The sequence below is a fragment of the Scomber scombrus genome, chromosome 23, assembly GCF_963691925.1.
Source record: "Scomber scombrus chromosome 23, fScoSco1.1, whole genome shotgun sequence".
NCBI classification, from domain to species: Eukaryota; Metazoa; Chordata; class Actinopteri; order Scombriformes; family Scombridae; genus Scomber; species Scomber scombrus.
In genome coordinates, this window is record NC_084992.1 from 18,579,096 (window position 1) to 18,601,300 (window position 22,205).

Genomic DNA, 22,205 nt, shown 5'->3' on the forward strand with positions numbered 1-22,205 from the left:
CTTGTTTGGTTATTCTTAAGAAATGTGGTAACAAATTAGATTTCTTCATTTTTAGATGTTAGAATGTTTCAGTTTAACTTTGACTCATTTGAGAAACAGTGAAGAGTAGGCCGTCCCACTGTCACTTCTCAGGAAGTATGGGTTCAAGTGAGAAGAGTGTCGGTCAATCATGTCTCGTATCTACTGAGTAAACAGCCTTAAAGCTTTCACCACAGCTTTGTTCAAGCATGTACATACAGACCGCAAAGATCAAAAAACATATTTGAGTCACATGCAGCAGCCTGCTTCTTCTTAGCAAAGGTCCCTCTGCATCAGTTGACAATGCACACAGTCACATCTTTCAGGGCGAGGTTGAGCAAATTAGACAAAAAATACAAAATTGTACCTAAACTGTAAGAACAGATACAAATATCAACCAAACCAGATTTCTCATGCCAACAGAAACTCCAGATCCTAGACAATTATACAGTACAGACACACGAGTGTAGACGAGCAGTGGAAACTTTTAACCACGTGTTAAACTCAAGTACCTTTAGTCCATAAATTCACCCCTCTGTAGCAGAGACACTTTTAAGGGGCGGTACCTGTTTGTTTCTATATTTTAGGTCATGTGCTACTTCAACTTTACCACCTCCTTTTTGTCAAAGCCTGCACTTGAATGCACCACTATACATGGCCATCTTCTTGAAAACAACCCTTCCTTCCAAATGAATTACCATGCAAAAAATTTAATTCTGACAACAATCAATCACATTTTCATTAATTAATGATTGAACAAAACCAACAGCTGTAAAGGCATTTGTCAGCCTAAAACACTGAAATATTTTTTAGGAAATGGTTAGAAAATATGTCTGATTTGTAGTAGGCAAGACAAAACTCTTTACCTCCTGTTTTAAGGAGTAAAATCCACTATCTCACATAGTTGTGTTATTAGCAAAATAAAAGTTATCTGTTCACTCTCCATAACAACAACTCAGTCATTATGAGTATAGTCATGTCTTTAATCATGCCAGCAGTGTGGCTCTGTTAGGTGGAACAGAGCAGGTGGACTCAAATGTAGGAGACAGCAGGCTGAGTGAGGCCTAACTTCATGCTTTAAGGCTTGTGCAGGCAAAAATAAAGCTGGCAGTTGAGAGCAAAGCTCAGCAATGCAGAGCAGAGAAAAATAGGATCTAACAAAAACTGAACTGAAAGCAGGACTAAAATACTAACTGAACAAACAAGGAAATGAGGTGGGGAGATAGGCAGAGAAAGTCAAGTGAGGGGAATGAGGAGATCAAACAGGAGAAAGGAAAATAAGCGGATAGGCTGGGGAAAAGACTGGGGAAAAAGGCTGGGGCTAATGAAGTTGAATGTAGGGCAGGTGTGGAGGGATAAATAGGCTGGGGACACATGAGTAAAAACACAGAAAACCAAAAACCCAGAAAGACACAAAGATAGTTTAACTAATAAAGGCTTTACTTAAATGATATCATGCCAGAAGTCTTTAAAGATACAACTCAAAACAGCATACTCCAACTCAGTCCAGTCTGAGTATAAAGAGAAAAGGCCGAGAGTCTCCTGGATCGGAGGAGAATAACAATAAAAGACCACCCAGAGCCAGACTTTGACAAGACCATGAAAGGCTCAATGACAGCTCAGTTGGTCCACCTCTTTGGTCTTTGGATTGCCATGAAATGTTGTACAAACATTCATAGTCACCTGAAGATGAAGCCAAATGTCTCTTCCTCTAGTGCCACCATGACGTTAACATTTTTTTGGGTTTGTGGTTTTGAGGGAAAATGTCTCCAGAATTATTCGATGGATGGATGTTTACCTCTTGTTGTGGTTTTCTTTGTTATGTTTTCGAGTCGCCTCTGTGATGTCACGGTGGGTCCTATCTGGGTCTTACTCTGCTATGGAGACACAAAGAGCAAGATCCTGCCTCCAAAATTTTACCAGGAACTTCCTTAGTGGAAACTGGGCTATTCACATTCTCCTCAAGATGAATTATACTAACTCTGGTGATCTTCTGACCTTAAAGGGACAACATTTTAATTTGTCTGGTTCAAAATTAATAACATTTCCATCAGGCTCATCTGTTGGCTTCGTCATTGTGGTAGCATGCTTACATTAGCAGTTGGCTGTAATCTTGTTTATTAGTCACAAATAGTAGAGAAATGCTTTTGCATCCTCCAGTGGTAGTATTAATGCATAGACTTAAGCAGACAGCACTGCTTGGTGATTCCGCCCATGCATTTGATTGAGAACTTTCCCCCATGTTCTCACCATGTACCCATGTATGGCAAAAGCCAATGTCAGATGTCTAAAAATCAAAGATTAGAGAAAACTAAAAACCGTTTTTTCTTCTTTCTATCATCTCACAACCCTTTGTATTTATCTGGTTGACCCCTAGGTTGAGAACCACTGGACTAAACTATTTATTGACTGTATTACATTACAGACTGGAAATGACATATGTGATTAACCTTAAGCTATCAACATTAACTTTAAAGTGTTTACATGGTTACATTACTTGAACTGATTTCTTTCTGCCTTCCGCCCTCACACTTCCTTTCAACCCACTTAACCATTCAAACATGCCCATCCCCATCACCACAGCCACTCTTATCACACAGTATTCCTATAATTAATTAATTAAAGACTGGAGAGTACAGTATGTTTTTCTGAATGGACATACTGTGAGAAATCCAATCTCTATTCCCCCGTTCAAAAATGGACTTGTGAGACTTTCTTTTTCATTGTCACACCTGCCGTCCTCCAGTTTACAGCAACAAGAATATAACAAAACAGATTCGATCAACACCAATTGCACCTCTGGTCACCTGATTAGACTGATCTTCTGGAAAAGAACGAATCGCAAGTCTAACTCTAAACCAAACTAGTCAGCTTAGCCAATCACAAACAGCCTTCGTCTCCTATAAGAGTTGGGTGTGTTCGTCAACACACAGATTACAGACTGCAGAGCTTCAGAGATGATACCTATTTGCATTCTGCTCGTATTTCTCAATCATTTATGTGAGTATTTTACACATTTTTCTCACTGTTTCTTCTTATAGGAATATAAGTTTAAGGAATTTTGTGGTTTTTAAAAATTGTAACTGATATATTTTGTTTGTTCATGCAGGTCAGGTGACAGCTGTTCACAAGTCCTCAGCTATAACTCAGGATAATGGTGTCACAACAGCTCAAGTTGGGGAAAATGTAACTTTGCAATGCATCTGTCAGGAAGACTCTGTAACTTTTATCTTCTGGTACCAACAAACTCTGGGAGGCAAACCTCAGCTCATATCATCGCGGATGAAGCACCAGACAGAATCAGAGATGAACAAAGAGTTTAAAGAGAGGTTTCAAGTTCTTGCAAAAAGTGGAGATGGTACCAATCATCTCAGAATCACAGCCATTAATCTACTGGACACAGCGACATATTACTGTGGGATTTTAGAATTCAATGCAATTGAATTTGGACAAGGAGTCTTCCTTCACGTCAAAACATCATTTTCCAACATCCAGGCTGTTGTCCATCAACCACCATTAGAACCACTTCGGTCAGGAGACACTGCAAATTTGAGCTGCACAGTATACACCGAACAATATGCAGGGGTGCAGAGCTTCTACTGGTTCAGACATGGTGCGTCTCAGCCTGCCGTCATGTATCCCAGAGCAGGACAATGCACAAATATCTCCAAGGAAGAGTCTGTCAAAAAAAGATGCAATTTATACTTCTCCATAAAGTCTGTGAACTCCTCTAACACTGGGATCTACTACTGTGCTGTGGCCTCCTATGGAGAGATCGTTTTTGGAAATGGAACAGAAATCAAGATCGCGGGTATGTGGTGGCAGCTGATGATTGTTTTTTTTCCATTTTGAAAAAGTCATAAATGAACTATTGAGTTGACTGTAAAGTAGGATTTGATATATTTCTTCTCCTGACTGCATGTTAGGAAACTCAACTAAAGTCTCCCTTCTCCTGGTGTACTTTCTGAGCATGACATTGGCAGTTTTCATTATCGTGTTCCTTGTCTTGGTTTTCATTGTGCACAAGTTGAAAAAAAAACTCTGCTCTGTCTGCAAAGGTAAGATTTTAAGAATCAAGGTTTTCAAGCTGTTGCCGTGTTGACCTGGCTTAATCACTCCTATATTCTCATATTGCAGGAAATGTTTCTCATCTGACATGTTCTCCAGCCTCTGACAATGTGGTAGGTGAAATGAATGTATAACAAAAAGTCAAATTCACTCTTATAGAATCAACCATCATATTTTTACCCATTGTTGATCTTATCTGATTATCAGAGCCAAGATGCAGACAACGTCCATTATGCTGCTCTGAGCCTAAAGAAGAACAGTGAACAACACCGTCAAGAGGACAACGTGGAGAGCGTTTGTGTATACTCAAGAGTAAAGAGCAGAAAAGTGTGAAGTTGAACTTTGCATGTTAGCAATTCACAGGACTAAATGTGCAATGTAAAATAATGTGGAAATAAAGAAAATAAAAACATTTAAGCACAGTGTGTTTGCTGTTTTTATGGATAAAACACATTCTGAAAGTGTCACATGGAGAAACCTTTTCGTAAAAAACAATATGGATATAGATTAAGACAAAGCAGTCTCATGAAAATCCCCTATGATCTATTAATACCTTCTTCTACTTAGAAACATCAGCAGAGTTTGCACCTTTTATGTAGACAGCTCTCACTTTTCACTCCTGTGGTGAAGGTGGTGTGAAGTACAGAGAATAAGTTTCCATTGATGGAAACACAAGTCCTAGCTTTACATAGACCGGCCTGTAGCCTTCAGGCCACAGCGTCTTACATCTCGGTGAGCCCTCGATCTCACAGGACTGTGAAACAAGCATTGTGTCCTAGTTGCAGAAAACAAATGATAGAAAGGATTTTTACATACCTTCTGATCTAACAGCTGAGATGTATTGGCACAAAACTGCTCTTGGTGAAGCTTTCAGCCTGCTATATCTTTCTACAAATAACAACCAAAATGTTACAATCATCTATAATCATCACACAGTTCCACTATTTTAGTTCCCTAAACTCATGCCCAGACTTGACCCAAAACTATACTTTCCAGTAAACTACTGTTTTGCAACTTTTTTGAGGAAGGTGAAATTTTATGCAGGTCAATACGTTGCACTTTATTTTCGGGGTAAACGAGCTGAAGTATTGGGTAAAGTCACATTAAACAAAAAAATACAGGAACACTTCGAGTGTTGTGTAACAAAGTGGTTTAAGAACTTCTCCTTCACTGCGTCTTACATTAGAAACTGTAGTAAAGGGGAAGCAATGGCTACCATAAATTATCACAGTATTTAAAGATATGTAATGAAATATTTTTCTGCTGCTGTCAGCATTAGAGACATAATATGCATAATGAAGGGGATCAACTTTCTTACTGTTCACACAACCAAACACTAGGCATTTTCAATCATTTATAATATACTTCATTTGTAATGTGCTGACATTACAAATACAGCACAACACAAATAATAAATAGTCATCTAAATCCTACTATAAATGTCCATAAGAAATAACAATATAATAAGGCTACTATAAGGAGTTCAGGGTCAACCTCTACATTATTACATCAAAATGTGTCTTAGAAACAGAAGAAACAGCAGGTCTGCTTATACCAGGTCTGCTAATACCAAACAAGAAGTAGGGTCAAGAAGAGGGGTGTTTATGGTCAGATTTGCCAGTGTTTATGGTTGTGCCCCACTTCTTCATATTCCAGCCACAACCACTTTTGTACAGTCTTATGTTAAGACTACACAAACTAGGTTTCACAGTCTGATCAACAACAAACTGAACAAACAACTCTGCCCTCCTGACACCAGTCCTTTCGAAACCATACATTACCACTATAGGGGGCACTGAACATGTGATCAAAGTTACTTAAACAGTCTTTTCTGATTGGGCGATCACACACAACATTGTTTCTGAAAAGTAGAGGACGTGCAGAGTTTCTCTCTAATGATCACAGTGGTTACAAGAAAATGACGTCTCCAATTTTTGCTTTGTATGTGACATGTCTGCTCTTGGGGAGAATGGGTAAGCCACATCTTTTAAGTTTAGTTTAGTCTATATATCAATATTTTTTAATTGCTTTGCCACACATTAATGTATGTTACAATATGCTCTCCTAACTGTGCATGTGCTTGATCTCCACTTCCTCTTCAGCGCATATTGCAGATCTGAAGCCATCATCATTTTCACTCTTTGTATCAGTTAATGTTGGTACAGACGTGAATTTGGAATGTTTCTATGAAGACACTGATGCAGTGATGTTTTACTGGTATAAACAAACTCTGGGACTGCAGCCAAAGCTGATGTCTAAATTCTATAAACGTGACAAAAATGGCAGTCTTCAGGGTGAATTTTTGAGCGATCAACGCTTAGAACTAGAAACCAGCCGTGGTAAAAATCACTTGAAGATCTCAGGTGTGCAAATTACAGACTCAGCTACTTACTACTGCATAGGAGGGTATTCATATGTGTCTGATTTTTTGGAGAGTATCATTGTCAATGTAAAGGGTTCAGGTATAAACATTCAAGCTTTGGTCCATCAGTCCGCTTTTGAGAGCATCCAGCCAGGCTCTGTGACTCTGAACTGTACAGTACACACTGGGACCTGTGATGATGGAGAACACAGTGTTTACTGGTTCAAATACTCTGAAGAATCTCATCCAGGACTCATTTACAAACAAGGAGGCGGAAATGATCAGTGTGAGAGGAACACCAACACACATATAAACACCTGTGTCTACAATTTGCCGATGAAGAGTCTGAATCTTTCTCATGCTGGAACCTACTACTGTGCTGTTGCCTCATGTGGACAGATAGTGTTTGGAAAAAGGATCTCGTTGGGGTTTGGGCGTAAGTTACTCTGCTGGCAAAGGTGGCCACATTTATTAAATAGTGGAGTTACTTTATATCAAATATGAGGAAGAAAGAAAGAAAACTCAGTAGATATCTCCTTATGTTTGTATGTGCAGATGAGGAAGACTCTCTTGTCTTGGTGTATATCTTGAGCGGAGCTTTGGTGTTCACCATCATCCTGGTTGTTTTCCTGGCGTACACAGTATGTAAAATGTTGAAGACAAAGAGCTGCAAATGCACAGGTAGGATAAAATGCAAATCCTGTGTATTTTTCATTTTATGTTTCAGCTGGAAACATCATCATTGATGCATTAAATGGGCATTTCGGCGAGTGAGTTTAAATCTGGCTTTATGTTTAAGCGCTGATTTGCCCTGCAGTTTCCTGCTCCTGGTCAGATATCAATGATAGATAATTTAGAAGAATGGGGTCATTACTTTTAGTTTACATAATCAAGCTATATTTAAAAAATATGTTTTGTTTTGTTGTTTTTTTCATGAGAAGACTCACAACCAAGATCATCATTTGCTTTGGCTTCGAATGCAGAGGTATGTATATGTTATAATGTTTTCAAGGCTCTAATGTCATTGTCATTTTACAGAATTTTGGGAAGTTATTACTAAGGAAGTTATTTTTTCAGGAAGTGTATATTGATTTGCATGACAGTGCACCTTGCATGACAGAGATACTTTTTCGTCAATGCTTGTCTCTATCAATAGTAAGACATACATTAATATGGTAGTTAACTGTTTATGTTCTTTTTACCAGGGCAACCAAGATGCAGATAACCTCCATTATGCTGCTTTAAAGGAGAGCAAGGTCAGAAGATCAAGAAGACAGAGGGATGACACCAGGACTGAATGTGTGTACTCCAGTGTGAGACAGTAGAGCTGGACATGTTTCAATTGTACTTTGTGTCTATAGGAGTAGAAGTTAAGGATTTTACCCCTATGAACTGAATATAATGTAACCAAATAAACACTTTTTTTTCTTAGAGTTAAAGTTGAGGGTTTCTTTCACATGATCTGTTTTGTTGAAGGCGCTATATTTCCAATCTCACTATATACCTGTAGTTAACAATGTGCAAAGACATGACCACACATAAACACATCTCTGTGGTGTTTGTGGGGTCAGAGACTTGAGAGAGAGAGAGTTTGCAAGCCCGGAAAATGAGTATTAAAGCAAAGTCAGTCCTGGGCTGTCTTTTCAGTTTTAAATTGCTGCATTTCTAAATGCATAAGGTAATCATCATGTGACAGAAGCACTAGGAGTAGGAGGGAAACATTTAGCTTGTTTTTGCAAACATCCTGCATGTCCAGTACAGATGAGGCTCATTCCAGGTGTACTAGTATGCTCAGAAACACCAGAGCCAGCCCTCTAACAGCAGGGTGGCAACAATACCCTTCAATATGTATATTCTGAGTACAATCTGCCACTGACACTGCCTGTTGGTCTTTTTTAAGTTGTTCACAGTAAATGTACAGATAACACATCACAAACCCAGAGATGTTCTTTTTTTAGCCTGTGTGTGGTCGGCAGTTGAAGGATTCGCTCTCAATAGACTCTGGTCTTCATGAACTACAGTAGGACCCTCTGCTTTCTTTGTCTTTGTGGTTTCAGGCAGGAAATCTGCTGTGTTTTCATGCACAGCCGCCCACAGTATAACTTTAATGCCCCCACTGTTTCAAGCAAATCACAAGACATGATTATAGCAATCAAACTACTACATTGAGTTGTAACGATTAGATGCTCTGTTATCACTTTTCATATTGTTTCATATTAGGGAGCTAAAACAGGGTTCAAAAGTCCAAAACCAATGAAATGGTAACTAATGACTTGTTACATCAGGTGTTTGTATCTGCTAAGGCTGTGCAAACATACAGGTATTACATTCACTCTCATAACAATCAAACAGTGGCCATGACTGTGCCATGTGTGCTTGGGTAGGAGCAGGTAAAGCAATGAACATCCCCACATAACAAACTACTGTTACCAATAACCACAGGAGACAACACTGTATTTACTTTGTTGACATAATGAACATGAATATAATGTTATAGTACACCAACACACCAACCTTTGGCACTGGCAACATAATCCCACACCATCTCACAGTTTAAAGTGAAACTCAAAGCAGAACACTTCAGCATTACTCATTACTCCATTACTCATACACAGACGGTTTTCTAAGAGCCACCCCACGTATTCATAGCAACTGGATCTTACAGATGCTGACTACATGAATGGAGTAAAAGAGCAGAAATTAGATAAGGGAAACATTTCACCAAAGCCCTGTTTGCTTTCCTCCTGTTCATACAACTAAAGTAGCCTACATGTCTTAAAGTACATTATTGATACAAACCATCACAAATAAGTACTACCTTATCTATATAATCACTATGAATGACTATATGGAAGAATATTATAAACAGGAGGTCAAAGGTCAATTTTAAATATTATCCATTATTGCTAAAATGTGTCTTTTGTAACATAACAGATTCTAACCAATAAATAAAAACGCTCTGATAGGGATTAAGTTTAAATTTGACACATTATATGCGTGCTCTATGATATCAGTAAGAAACAGCAGGTCTGCTAATACCAAACAGGGAGCAAGAGGAAGGGTGTTTATGGTCAGTTGTCTATCTTGTCCCTGCTCTTCACATTCCAGTCACAACTAGTTTTGCGTTGTCTTAGTCTTATGTTGAGACTGCACGAACTAGGCTAAAAGTAAGAAGTCTCCTTCATCTATAGAGCAGATCAAAAAACAACTCTGTCCTCTTGGATCAAGTCCTTCTTTAAACCATACATTAACACTGTAGGGGGCACTGAACATGCGATCAATGTTACTTAAACAGAGTCTTTCCTGATTGGTCGATCACACACAGCCTTGTTTCTGAAAAGTAGAGGATGTGCAGAGATTCTCTCCAATGATCTCGGTGATTACAAGAAAATGACTTCTCCAATTTTTGCTTTGTATGTGACATGCCTGCTCTTGGGGAGAACGGGTAAGCCATATCTTTTATGTTTTGTTTCCTTTATATGTAAATATTTTTAATTTTTTTGTCTCCATTGATCTGCATTTTCCTTTCAGCTCACACTACAGCTATGAAGCCATCATCATCTTCACACTTTGTATCAGCTAATGGTGGTGAAAATGTGACTTTGGAATGTTTCTTTGAAGATAATGCTGCAGTGATGTTTTACTGGTATAAACAAACTCTGGGACTACAACCAAAGCTGATGTCTAAATTCTATAAGCATGACAAAAATGGCAATCTTCAGGGTGAATTTAAGAATGATACACACTTAACACTGGAAACTAGCCTTGGTAAAAATCACTTGAAAATTTCAGGTGCAAAAAATTCAGACTCAGCTACTTACTACTGCATAAGTGGTTATTCATACGTGTATGATTTTTTAGAGAGTATTATTGTGAGTGTAAAGGGTTCAGGTTTGAACATCAGAGCTAAAGTCCATCAGTCGGCATCTGAGAGCATCCAGCCAGGAGGCTCTGTGACTCTGAACTGTACAGTACACACTGGGACCTGTGATGATGGAGAACACAGTGTGTACTGGTTCAAAAACTCTGAAGAATCTCATCCAGGACTCATTTACACACATGGAGGTGGGAATTATCAGTGTGAGAGGAACACCTACACACATACAAAAACATGTGTCTACAACTTACCGATGAAGAGTCTGAATCTTTCTCATACTGGGACCTACTACTGTGCTGTCGCCTCATGTGGACAGATACTGTTTGGAAACGGGACCACGTTGGAGCCAAAGCGTAAGTAACTTTGTAGCAAAGGTGGCCACATTTGTTAAATAGTGCAGGTACTTTATAATCAAATGTGATGAAGAAAGAAGGGAAACTCTGTGATATCTCCTTATGTTTGTATGTGCAGATGAGGAAGACTCTCTTGTCTTGGTGTATATCTTGAGCGGAGCTTTGGTGTTCACCACCATCCTGGTTGTCTTCTTGGCTTACACAGTATATAAAATGTTGAAGACAAAGAGCTGCCAATGCACAGGTAGGCTAAACTGCAATTCCTTGTAATTGGTAGAGTGAGAAAAATATACATGATATTGAAGGGCAGTAATGTGGACTTAGCAAAGATTCATATTTTAACATGCTCATTTGTACATTGAAGAACATGCACATACCATGGGAATATACTATATATTTTTATTTCATGTTTCAGCTGGAAACGTCATCATTGTTGCATTAAATGTGCATTTAGGCTTCAAATTCCTAGTTTAAAAAATTGATGTGAGTTTAAATCTGGCTTTATATCTTAAGCACTACTTCCTTCCTTCCTTCCTTCTGTTTCCTGTTTGTCAAATTTCAGTGATAGATAAATCAGAAGAATGTGGTCATTACTTTAACGATAAAACTAAGTTTAAAACGAGTTCTGAAACAGGCTTCTTTTGTACTTTTCATGAGAAGACTCGCAAGCAAGATCATCAGCTGCCTCGGCTCCAAATGGAGAGGTATGTATATGTTAAAGTGTTGTGTTTTTCAGTGCTCTAATGTCATTGTAGCATATTTTACAAAATGAAAACCAAGCCCAGGGGATATGAAATACAATACAAAAAGAGCAACATTTGTTAACCAATTAAAAATAGTATGGTAAACGCTACATACCCTTGTTAAGGTTGATTGTACATTGTAAAATGGTCTGGAATGGTAATTATGATTGATTGAATGATTTTGGTGTTGTTGTTGTACTGATTTGGATTATAAACTTCATAAAGGAAGTTATTTTTTCAGGAAGTGTTTATTGATTTGCATGACAGAGTACAGAGGTTGCTGATGCTTTTTCGTCAATGCTCATCTGTATCAATAATGAGTCATAGTCATACACTAATACGGTAATTAGCTGTTTTATATATTTTTCTACCAGGGCTACCAAGACGCAGATAACCTCCATTATGCTGCTTTACGGGAGAGCAAAGTCAGCAGATCAAAAAGACAGAGGGATGACACCTGGACTGAATGTGTGTACTCTAGTGTGAGATAGTAGAGCTGGTTATGCTCCCTTTTTACTTTGTGTCTGTAGAAGTAGAAGTTATAGATCTCATCTGAATGAACTGAATATAATGTAACTAAATAAAGGCTTTCTTTCAGTTACAGTTGAGGGGTTGTTTGATGTGATCTGTCGTGTCAAAGGTGCTATATTTCCACTGTCACTATACCTGCAGGGCTCCAACAATACCTTTCAACATGTATATTCTGAGTACAATCTGCCACTGACACTGCCGGTTGTTCATCACTAGTTGTTTACATAAATGTGAAGATTGTACATTACAAACCCAGAAATGTAAGGATCTGGTTTTAGACTGTGTGTGGTCTGCAGTCGAAAGATTTGCTTTCAATACACTGTGGTCTTCATGAACGTATTGGACCCTCTGCTTTCTTTATCTTTGTGGTTTTAAACAGGAAGTCTGCAGTGTTTTCATGCATAGCCGCCGACAGTATAAGTCTAATTCCATTTCTATTTCAAGCAGATCAGAAGACATGATTATAGCAATCAAACTAATATATTAAATTGTAACGATTAGAAGCTCTGGTACATGTTTCATATTGTGTCAGATTAGGGAGCTAAAACAGGGTTTAAAAGTCCAAAACCAAGGAAATGGTAACTAGTAACTCTGTACATCTGGTATTTATACCTGCCAGAGCTGTGCAAACACACAGGCCTTACATTCACTCTCATAACAATCAAATGGTGGCCATGATTGTGCCATGTGTGCTTGGGTAGGGGAGCACAAACACTGGAGCTGCGGCCACCCAGGTCTCTGTTATGGCACTACTCCTTGGGGAGCAATACTCAACTCAATGCAAGACTGGCATCGAAACAGAACTTCAGAACTTTCTGAGGGAGACTCCCCCACCCCTGGATTGCACCCCTACAGACTGGTGGAAAGTGAATGGAATAAGGTTCCCCAGGCTGGCCAAGTTAGGTCAGTTATGTTAACATGCTTATCTTTATCAACAAAAATCAGTAGGCTGGTGCTGAAGTTACTTTATTTACTGTTAGGCGTCCATCACCAACGTAGCCTGAATGTGAGTTACTAGTTATTTTTTATAAGGCTTTGTTAAGTAATTCATTGTTAATATGATTGCTTTTAGTTTTTTTAAATTTTGGAACAAAAGAGGGTCGATTGTGTTTAAGAGCGCCGGCTCGCATCTGCAGGCTCTGCTGCTTTAGAGCACCGCATATCTTTAAGTTTAACCATTGAACATCCAGTTTAACTGCCATAAGAGTTTCCAAAGTTGCCGAAATGTCTTCGAATGCCCATCCCTACTCTGAACTGTACAGTACACACTTGGACCTGTGATGATGGAGAACACAGTGTTTACTGGGACCTACTACTGTGCTGTCGCCTCATGTGGACAGATAGTGTTTGGAAAGGGGACCACATTGGAGTTTAAGCGTGAGTAACTGCGTAGCATAGGTGGCCATATTTGTTAAATAGTGGAGGTACTTTACAATCAAACATAATGCACAAACAAAACAACTTTGCAATATCTCTTAATCTTTGTATCTGCAGATGAGAAATCTTGTCTTGGTGTATATCTTGAGTGGAGCTTTGGCATTCACCATCATCCTGGTTGTCTTCTTGGCTTACACAGTATATACAATGTTGAAGACAAACAGCTGCCATTGCACAGGTAGGCTAAACTGCAATTTCTTATATTTGGTAGGGTGAGTAACATATATTTGATATTGAAGGGCAGTCATTTGGACATAGCAAAGATTTATGTTTTAACATGCTCATTTGTACACTGAAGAACATGCACAACAAATGGCAATTCACAATATATATTTTTATTTCAAGTTTTGGCTTCAAATTCCTAGTCAAAAAAATGATGTGAGTTTAAAACAGGCTTCTTTTGTTCTTTTCATGACAAGATTCACAATCAAGATCATCAGCTGCCTCGGCTCCAAATGGAGAGGTATGTATATGTTAAAGTGTTGTGTTTTTCAGTGCTCTAATGTCATTGTAGCATATTTTACAAAATGAAAACCAAGCCCAGGGGATATGAAATACAATACAAAAAGAGCATCATTTGTTGACGGACTAAAAATACTATGGTAAACGCTACATACCTTTGTGAAGGTTGACTGTAGATTGTGAAATGGTCCGGAATGGTAATGATGTGATTGATTGAATAATTGTGTTGTTGTAGTTGTACTGATTTGGATTTAAGCTTCACAAAGGAAGTTCATTATTTAGGAAGTGTATATATTTGCATGACAGAGTATAGAGGTTGCTGATGCTTTTTCTCCAATGTGTGTCTGTATCAATAATGAGTCATACACTAATAAGGTAATTAGTTGTTTTATATTTTTGTCTACCAGGGCTACCAAGACGCAGATAACATCCATTATGCTACTTTACGGGAGAGCAAGGTCAGATCAAGAAGACAGAGGGATGACACCTGGACTGAATGTGTGTATTTCAGTGTGAGACAGTAGAGCTGGACATGTTTCATTTGTGCTTTGTGTCTGTAGAAGTAGAAGTTATAGATTTCCACTGAATGAACTGAATATAATGTAACTAAATAAAGGCTTTTTTTCAGTTACTGTTTTGTCAAAGGTGCTATATTTTCATTTTCACTATACCTGCAGTTAACAATGTACAAACACACAACCACACACAACACATCTCCAGTGTTTGTGGGGTCAGAGACGAGAGAGAGAGAGAGAGAGAGGGGGGAGAGAGAGAGAGAGGGGGGGAGAGAGAGAGAGAGAGAGAGAGAGAGAGAGAGAGAGAGAGAGAGAGAGAGAGAGAGAGAGAGAGAGAGAGAGAGAGAGAGAGAGAGAGAGAGAGAGAGAGAGAGAGAGAGAGAGAGAGAGTGAATGAGTTTGCAAGCCCGGAATGAATATTAAAGCGATGTCAGTCCTGTGCTGTGCTGTCTTTTTCAATTTATGAGTGCTGCACTTCTAAAGGCATGATATCTCATAGAAAAACCATCATTGTGTGATGAAAACACTATTTCAGAGTCAGAAGGAAACACTGAGCTTGTTTTTGCAAACATCCTGCATGTCTGCCACAAAGGAGCTCCTTCCAGGTGTAGTAGTACGCTCAGAAACACCAGAGCCAGCTCTCTAACAGCAGGGTGGCAACAATGCCTTTTCAACGTGTATATTCTGAGTAAAATCTGACACTGACACTGCCTGTTGTTGGCCACAAGTTGTTTACAGTAAATGTGCAGATTGCACATCACAAACCCAGAGATGTGAGGTTCTTTTTTTAGCCTGTCTGTGGTTGGTAGTCGAAAGATTCACTCTCAATAAACTCTGGTCTTCATGAACTTCAGTAGGACTCTCTGCTTTCTTTGTCTTTGTGGTTCCAAGCAGGAAGTTTACAGTGTTTTCATGCACAGCCGCCCACAGTATAACTCTAATTCCCTGACTATTTCAAGCAGATCAGAAGACATGATTTTAGCAATCAAACTACTACATTGAGTTGTAACAATTAGATGCTCTGGTACCACTTTTCATATTGTGTCATATTAGGGAGCTAAAACAGGATTTAAAAGTCCAAAACCAATGAAATGGTAACTACTAACTTTGTACATCAGGTATTTGTACCTGCCAGAGCTTTGCAAACACACAAGTATTACATTCACTCTCATAACAATCAAACGGTGGCCATGACTGTGCCATGTGTGCTTGGGTAGGAGCAGGTAAAGCAATAAACATCCCCACATAACGAAACTACTGTTACTAATAACCACAAGAAACAACACTGTATTTACTTTGTTGACATAATGAACATAAACATAATGTTATAGTACACCAACACACCAACCTTTGGCACTGATAACATAATCTCACACCATCTTATAGTCTCAAGTGAGAGTTACAGCAGAACACTATAGCAAGGCACACTGTCCCATTACTAATACACAGAATACGCCGTTTTACTGTTCACACAACCAAACATTGGCATTTTCAATGATTTTTTATGTATTACATTTCTTATAGTACATCACAAATAAGTATAACTTCATCTATACTATAAATGTCCATATGAAAGAATATTATAAGCAAAAGGTCAAAGGTCAATTTTAAATCTGATTTTCAACCTTTCCATTACTGCTTTTGTAACATAACATAATTTAGCTGATATATAAACCACTGTAAAAACTGAATGAACTACTCTGCCCTCTTGGAACCAGTCCTTTTCTAAACCATATATTAACACTGTAGGGGGCACTGAACTTGCGATCAATGTTATTTCAGCAGTCTTTCCTGATTGGTCAATCACACAGAGCCTTGTTTCTGAAAGGTAGAGGACGTGCAGAGATTCTCTCCAATGATCTCGGTGATTACAAGAAAATGACTTCTCCAATTTTTGCTTTGTATGTGACATGTCTGCTCTTGGGAAGAATGGGTAAGTAGCTTCTTTTATGTCTTGTTTCCTTTATATATGAATATTTTTACTTATTCTGTTTTACATTATGTTAGTGTTCAATATGCTCTGTGTTATGGAGTAAAGTTAACTTTGTATGTGCTTGGTCTCCAATTTCTCTTCAGCTCACATTACAGCTCTGAAGCCATCATCATCTTTACGCTTTGTATCAGCTGATGTTGGTACAGAAGTGACTTTGGAATGTTTCTATGAAGATGGTGCTACAGTGATGTTTTACTGGTTTAAACAAACTCTGGGACAGAAGCCAAAACTGATGTCTAAATTCTATAAGCTTAACAAAATTGGCAACTTTCAGGATGAATTCAAGAACGATCCACGCTTAGCACTGGAAACTAGCTCTGGTATATATCACTTGAATATCTCAAATGTGCAAAGTTCAGATTCAGCTACTTACTACTGCGTAGGTGGCTATTCATATGTGTTTGAATATTTAGAGAGTATTATTTTAAATGTAAAGCATTCAGATGTGAACATCCAAGCTTTGGTGCATCAGTCGGCATCTGCGAGCATCCAGCCAGGAGGCTCTGTGACTCTGAACTGTACAGTACACACTGGGACCTGTGATGAAGGAGAACACAGTGTTTACTGGTTCAAAAACTCTGAAGAATCTCATCCAGGACTCATTTACACACATGGAGGCGGAAATTATCAGTGTGAAACGAACACCAGCACACATACAAACACCTGTGTCTACAATTTGCTGATGAAGAGTCTGAATCTTTCTCATACTGGGACCTACTACTGTGCTGTCGCCTCATGTGGACAGATACTGTTTGGAAATGGGACCACATTGGAGTTTAAGCGTGAGTAACTTCATAGCAAAGGTGGCCACGTTTGTTAAATAGTCAGGTACTTTATAATCATAAAATGATAAAGAAGGAAAGAAAACTCTGTGATACCTCCTTATGTTTGTATCTGCAGATGAGGAAGACTCTCTTGTCTTGGTGTATATCTTGAGCGGAGCTTTGGTGTTCACCACCATCCTGGTTGTTTCCCTGGCTTACACAGTATATACAATGTTGAAGACAAAGAGCTGCCAATGCACAGGTAGGCTAAACTGCATTTCCTGAAATAAAAATGATATGCTAAATAAATGGATGTAAATTTAATACGGAAACTCAAATCTTCCTTTATCTTTAAGTGCTGCTTCGTCCTACAGTTTCCTGCTTGTTAAATGTTAGTGATAGATAAATCAGAAGAATGGGTTCATTACTTTTAGTTTAAATGATCAAACTATGTTAAAAAGAGTTTTGAAAAATGATTTTGTTTTCTGTTTTTTTCATGAGAAGACTCGCACGCAAGATCATCAGCTGCCTCGGCTCCAAATGCAGAAGTATGTATATGTTAAAGTGTTGTGTTTTTCAGTGCTCCAATGTTCATGTAACATGTTAAACTGAATGAAAACAGAGCACAGGGGATATAAAATACAATACAGAAAGAGCAACATGTGTTAACCAATTGAAAATGGTGTGGTAAATGCTACATACCTTTGTGAAGGTTGATTGCAGATTGTAAGACGGACTCCAATGGTAAATGTGGAAGAATGCATTTGGTGCTTTTGTACTGATTTGCATTATAAGCTTCATAAAGGAAGTTTTCTTTTCAGGAAGTTTATATTGATTTGCATGACAGTGTACAGACGTTGCTGTACACTGCCTTACGTGCTTTTCTGCACTGATAATGAGAGATAAACGAATGTGTTAATTGGCTGTTTTATATATTTTTCTACCAGGGCTACCAAGACGCAGATAACCTCCATTATGCTGCTTTAAAGGAAAGCAAGGTCAGCAAACCACGAAGACAGAGGGATGACACCAGGACTGAATGTGTGTACTCCAGTGTGAGATAGTAGACTGGACATGTTTTATTTTTACTTTGTGTTTGTCGGAGTGGAAGTTTTAAATTTTAACCCTATGAACTTAATATAATGTAACTAAATAAAGGCTTTCTTTCAGTTACAGTTGAGGGCTTGTTTGAGGTGATCTGTTTTGTCAAAGGTGTTATATTTCCACTCTCACTGTACCTACAGTTAACAATGTACAAACACATGACCACAAACAGCACATCTTTGTGGTACTTGTGGGGTCAGACATAAGAGAGAGAGAGAGAGAGAGAGAGAGAGAGAGAGAGAGAGAGTTTGCAAGCCTGGGAAATGAATAAAGCAATGTCAGTCCCATGCTGTTTGTTTCCATCTCTAAGTGCTGCACTGCTAAAGGCATGATGTCACATCATTTTGCAAAGAAAAGCCCTCATCATATGAGAGAAACAGTTAGAAGGAAACACTGAGCTTGTTTTTGCAAACATCCTGCATGTCCAGTACAGATGAGGCTCATTCCAGGCATGGCAGTACACTCAAAAACACCAGATCCGGCCCTCTAACAGCAGGGCTGCAAAATATATATTTCAACAACTTTCAACACTGCCTGTTATTCCTCACAAGTTGTTTACAGTAAATGTACAGATTGCACATCACAAACCCAGAGATGTGAGGTTCTTTTTTTAGCCTGTGTGTGGTCGGCAGTCGAAAGATTTACTCTCAATAGACTCTGTTCTTCATGAACTTCAGTAGGACCCTCTGCTTTCTTTGTCTTTGTGGGTTCAAGCAGGAAGTCTGCAGTGTTTTCATGCACAGCCGCCCACATTATAACTCTAATGCCCAGACTATTCCAAGCAGATCAGAAGACATTGATTTTAGCAATCAAACTACTACATTGAGTTGTAACAATTAGATGCTCTGGTACCACTTTTCAGATTGTGTCATATTAGAGAGCTGAAACAGGGTTCAAAAGCCAAAAACCAATAAAATGACAACGAGTTACTCTGTACATCAGGTGTTTGTACCTGCGTGAGTTGTGCAAACACACAGGTATTACATTCACTCTCATAACAATCAAACTGTGGCCATGGAGGTAAAGCAGTAAACATAACAAACTACTGTTACCAATAACCACAAGAACAAACAACACTGATCATAATACATGAACTTTGTTGACATAATATGAACATAATGTTAGGGTACACAAACACACCAACCTTTGGCACTGACAAAGGGTTGCAAATCTGACAAATGCTCCTTTAATAGCTGCAACTGATTTGTGGGTGATCGTGTGGTGATCACAAATATTCATTGATTTTTAATAAATAAGACTGAAGATATCATGTGGTATTCAGGATATATTTGAAATGTTACATAATCTTAAAGTATCCAAATTATATATTTAAGTATAAACTAATCAATTACAGAACACAGTGCAAGTACCAAAGTATGATGAGTGAATTTTCTAAGAGCCACTCCACACATTCACACCAACCGGACATTACAGAGCCTGACTGCATGTATGGAATAAAAGAGCAGAAATCAGATGAGGGGAACGTCTCTCCAAAGCCTTGTTTGATCTCACAGGTCTTTCTTAATGCATTGCATTCAAGGCAGCACTTTAAATGTGTTCACTGTTTCCACATGTGGACATTAGGTGTTACTTCTCACTAGCCAATCAAATAGAGTCCTCTCTCTGAAGAGTAGAGAACATACTGAGATTCAATCCTTTCAACGCAGCATCTTGAACACGATGACAACTCTAACGATTGCTTTGTACCTGACTTGTTTTTTTGGGGGGACTTCAGGTAAGTTGTTTATTTTTAAGTGTTTTTGATATAATTCAAATTTATTTGCACAATCACTATGATTTACTTTTATCACGGAATTAAATGTGCACTTTCTGGATCTCTTTTCTTTTCAGCCCAGATGAGTAATCTGGAATCACCAAAGTATGTGCATCAACAAAATACTTTTTATTCAGCTAATGTTGGTCAAAGCGTGACTTTGCAGTGTTTCTCTGAAGGTGAAGCAGTGATGTTTTACTGGTACAAGCAAATTCTAGGGCAGGAACCAAGGCTTGTATCTACCTTGTATAAACATAAAAGTGGCACCTTTCATGATGAATTCAACAATTATCGTTTCACACTGGACACAAAAGATGGTAACAATCACTTGACAATCTCTAATTTACATATTTCAGACTCAGCGACTTATTACTGTGCAAGCAGCTATTCATTTAATTTAGAATTTGAGGAGGAAATTATTGTAAGTGTAAAGGGTTCAGGTTTGAACATCCAAGCTTTAGTCCATCAGTTGGCGTCTGAGAGCATCCAGCCGAAAGGCTCTGTGAACTGTGTGGTACACAATGGGACCTGTGATGATGGAGAACACAGTGTTTACTGGTTCAAAAACTCTGAAGAATCTCATTCAGGACTCATTTACACACGTGAAGGCAGGAATGATCAGTGTGAGAGGAACACCAACATTCAAACACACACCTGTGTCTACAACTTGCCGATGAAGAGTCTCAATCTTTCTCATGCTGGGACTGAATGTGCTGTCGTCTCATGTGGACAGATACTGTTTGGGAAAAGGACCAAATTGGACGTTGGCTGTAAGTAACTTTCCGGTTGTTTCATATGTGGTTATAATTTCTAGCTACTCAATATTCCTAAAACTGTAATGTCTCCTATCAGCTAAATCAGTAGATGAAGTGGACTCATTTGTCTTGGTATACTTCTTGATTGGAGCTTTGGGACTCACCACCATCCTGATTGTTCTCCTGGCATATGCAGCATATACAATGAACAGAAACTGCTGCCAGTGTAAAGGTGGGCCAACTGTTATTTATTACTTTTGATAGTTTCATTGTATTCATGTACTAAATATTGGAGGCACAGCTATTGGAAGCTGAATAACAAGTCAACCAATGGTGTTTACTTCTACGTACCGTAGGAATATATTTTCATGGTTTATCAACTTCATCAGTATGTTTCAATGAATCAATTCCTGGAAAACTGAACCAGCTAAGAATATTAACTAAAGAGGCTGTTAATTGGTGCCAGTGTAAGAAATAGTTTTAGTTTAGATCTGTATTTATTTATCTCTACAATATGTCACACTGTGCAACGGTTCATTTCCCGTTAAGTATATCAATAATAAAATCCAAAGGCTTGAAAATCTTTAAATTTGTCTTCCCAACGCCACCAGCTTACTGAATTTTGAAGACATTTGTTCTTTCTTTTTCACAACTAGAAGAAAGATCGCCAGCAGCCTCGACTCCAGATCCAGAGGTGGGTGTTCTTAAAGAGTTGCACTACTACCACAACAATACTGTACAGGGAATGGACACAATTCAGTACAATCACCCTAAAGTAATACACAATAAGACACAGGATGTATACTATTGTGGCGATTAACTGTTTTATACTTTATTTTCAGAGTTACACAGATGCAGATGAACTCCATTACGCTGCATTCAGAGAGAACAACGTCGGCAGGTCAATAAGACAGAGGGACAATACCCAGACTGAATGTGTGTACTCCACAGTAAAGCAGTGAACCTGACTTCACTCACAGAAGAAATGGCTCTCTCAGTTTGCCTGTCAATCTATAATGTATTTTTCGGATATGATACCTCTCTGTCTGTCTTTCCCCTGACTTGACATGCAAATAAACATTTGGTCATTTTTGAAGCTGAAGGTTTCTTTTAAAAGTGAGTAAGAGAAAGACAGTGAGTGAGAATAAGTTAGTGAAAGCGGAACGTCTGAGACAGTGAACTTGAACGTTATCCGGTCCACATCTGCGGTTTCATGCTCATTCAAAAGCAGAACTCTGCCACACTACGGTAGTTAGCTTTCTCACATATCCTGTGCTGAAATGTTATTGGCCAGAGGGACAAAGTCAGAAAGTCAAAATTCAAGCTTGTCAGATGCGGATGTGACTCATTCCACGTACAGTTGCAGGCTCAGAAACAGCACGTTGGGTTTTCTCATAGCAAGATGGCAACAACACCTACCAACATGTATTTTCCCATTTGTCTGTCAGT

At 38.6% G+C, this 22,205-nt stretch overlaps 5 protein-coding genes across 5 annotated transcripts; all 5 read left to right on the forward strand.

The window, feature by feature from the left end:
- The first annotated feature begins 2,975 nt into the window (after positions 1-2,975).
- On the forward strand, positions 2,976-4,419 carry LOC134006218 (uncharacterized). Its single transcript, XM_062445307.1, has 5 exons — positions 2,976-3,018; positions 3,128-3,829; positions 3,945-4,076; positions 4,156-4,199; positions 4,294-4,419. The coding sequence occupies exons 1-5, from the start codon at positions 2,976-2,978 to the stop codon at positions 4,417-4,419; spliced, it is 1,047 nt and encodes a 348-aa protein (XP_062301291.1).
- Positions 4,420-6,004: 1,585 nt separating this feature from the next.
- LOC134006040 (uncharacterized) lies at positions 6,005-7,773 on the forward strand. Its single transcript, XM_062445105.1, has 5 exons — positions 6,005-6,059; positions 6,189-6,884; positions 7,004-7,129; positions 7,390-7,433; positions 7,654-7,773. The coding sequence occupies exons 1-5, from the start codon at positions 6,005-6,007 to the stop codon at positions 7,771-7,773; spliced, it is 1,041 nt and encodes a 346-aa protein (XP_062301089.1).
- Positions 7,774-9,828: 2,055 nt separating this feature from the next.
- Positions 9,829-11,977, forward strand: LOC134005895 (uncharacterized). Its single transcript, XM_062444923.1, has 5 exons — positions 9,829-9,893; positions 9,980-10,678; positions 10,797-10,922; positions 11,339-11,382; positions 11,796-11,977. The coding sequence occupies exons 1-5, from the start codon at positions 9,839-9,841 to the stop codon at positions 11,910-11,912; spliced, it is 1,041 nt and encodes a 346-aa protein (XP_062300907.1). The 5' UTR covers positions 9,829-9,838; the 3' UTR covers positions 11,913-11,977.
- Positions 11,978-16,240: 4,263 nt separating this feature from the next.
- Positions 16,241-18,187, forward strand: LOC134005770 (uncharacterized). The gene is made up of 5 exons (XM_062444760.1): positions 16,241-16,299; positions 16,443-17,141; positions 17,260-17,385; positions 17,628-17,671; positions 18,071-18,187. Exons 1-5 carry the CDS (start codon positions 16,245-16,247, stop codon positions 18,185-18,187), a joined length of 1,041 nt encoding a protein of 346 aa, XP_062300744.1. The 5' UTR covers positions 16,241-16,244.
- Positions 18,188-19,907: 1,720 nt separating this feature from the next.
- LOC134006241 (M1-specific T cell receptor beta chain-like) lies at positions 19,908-21,718 on the forward strand. Its single transcript, XM_062445329.1, has 5 exons — positions 19,908-19,962; positions 20,079-20,771; positions 20,866-20,988; positions 21,413-21,450; positions 21,599-21,718. Exons 1-5 carry the CDS (start codon positions 19,908-19,910, stop codon positions 21,716-21,718), a joined length of 1,029 nt encoding a protein of 342 aa, XP_062301313.1.
- Positions 21,719-22,205: the final 487 nt, after the last annotated feature.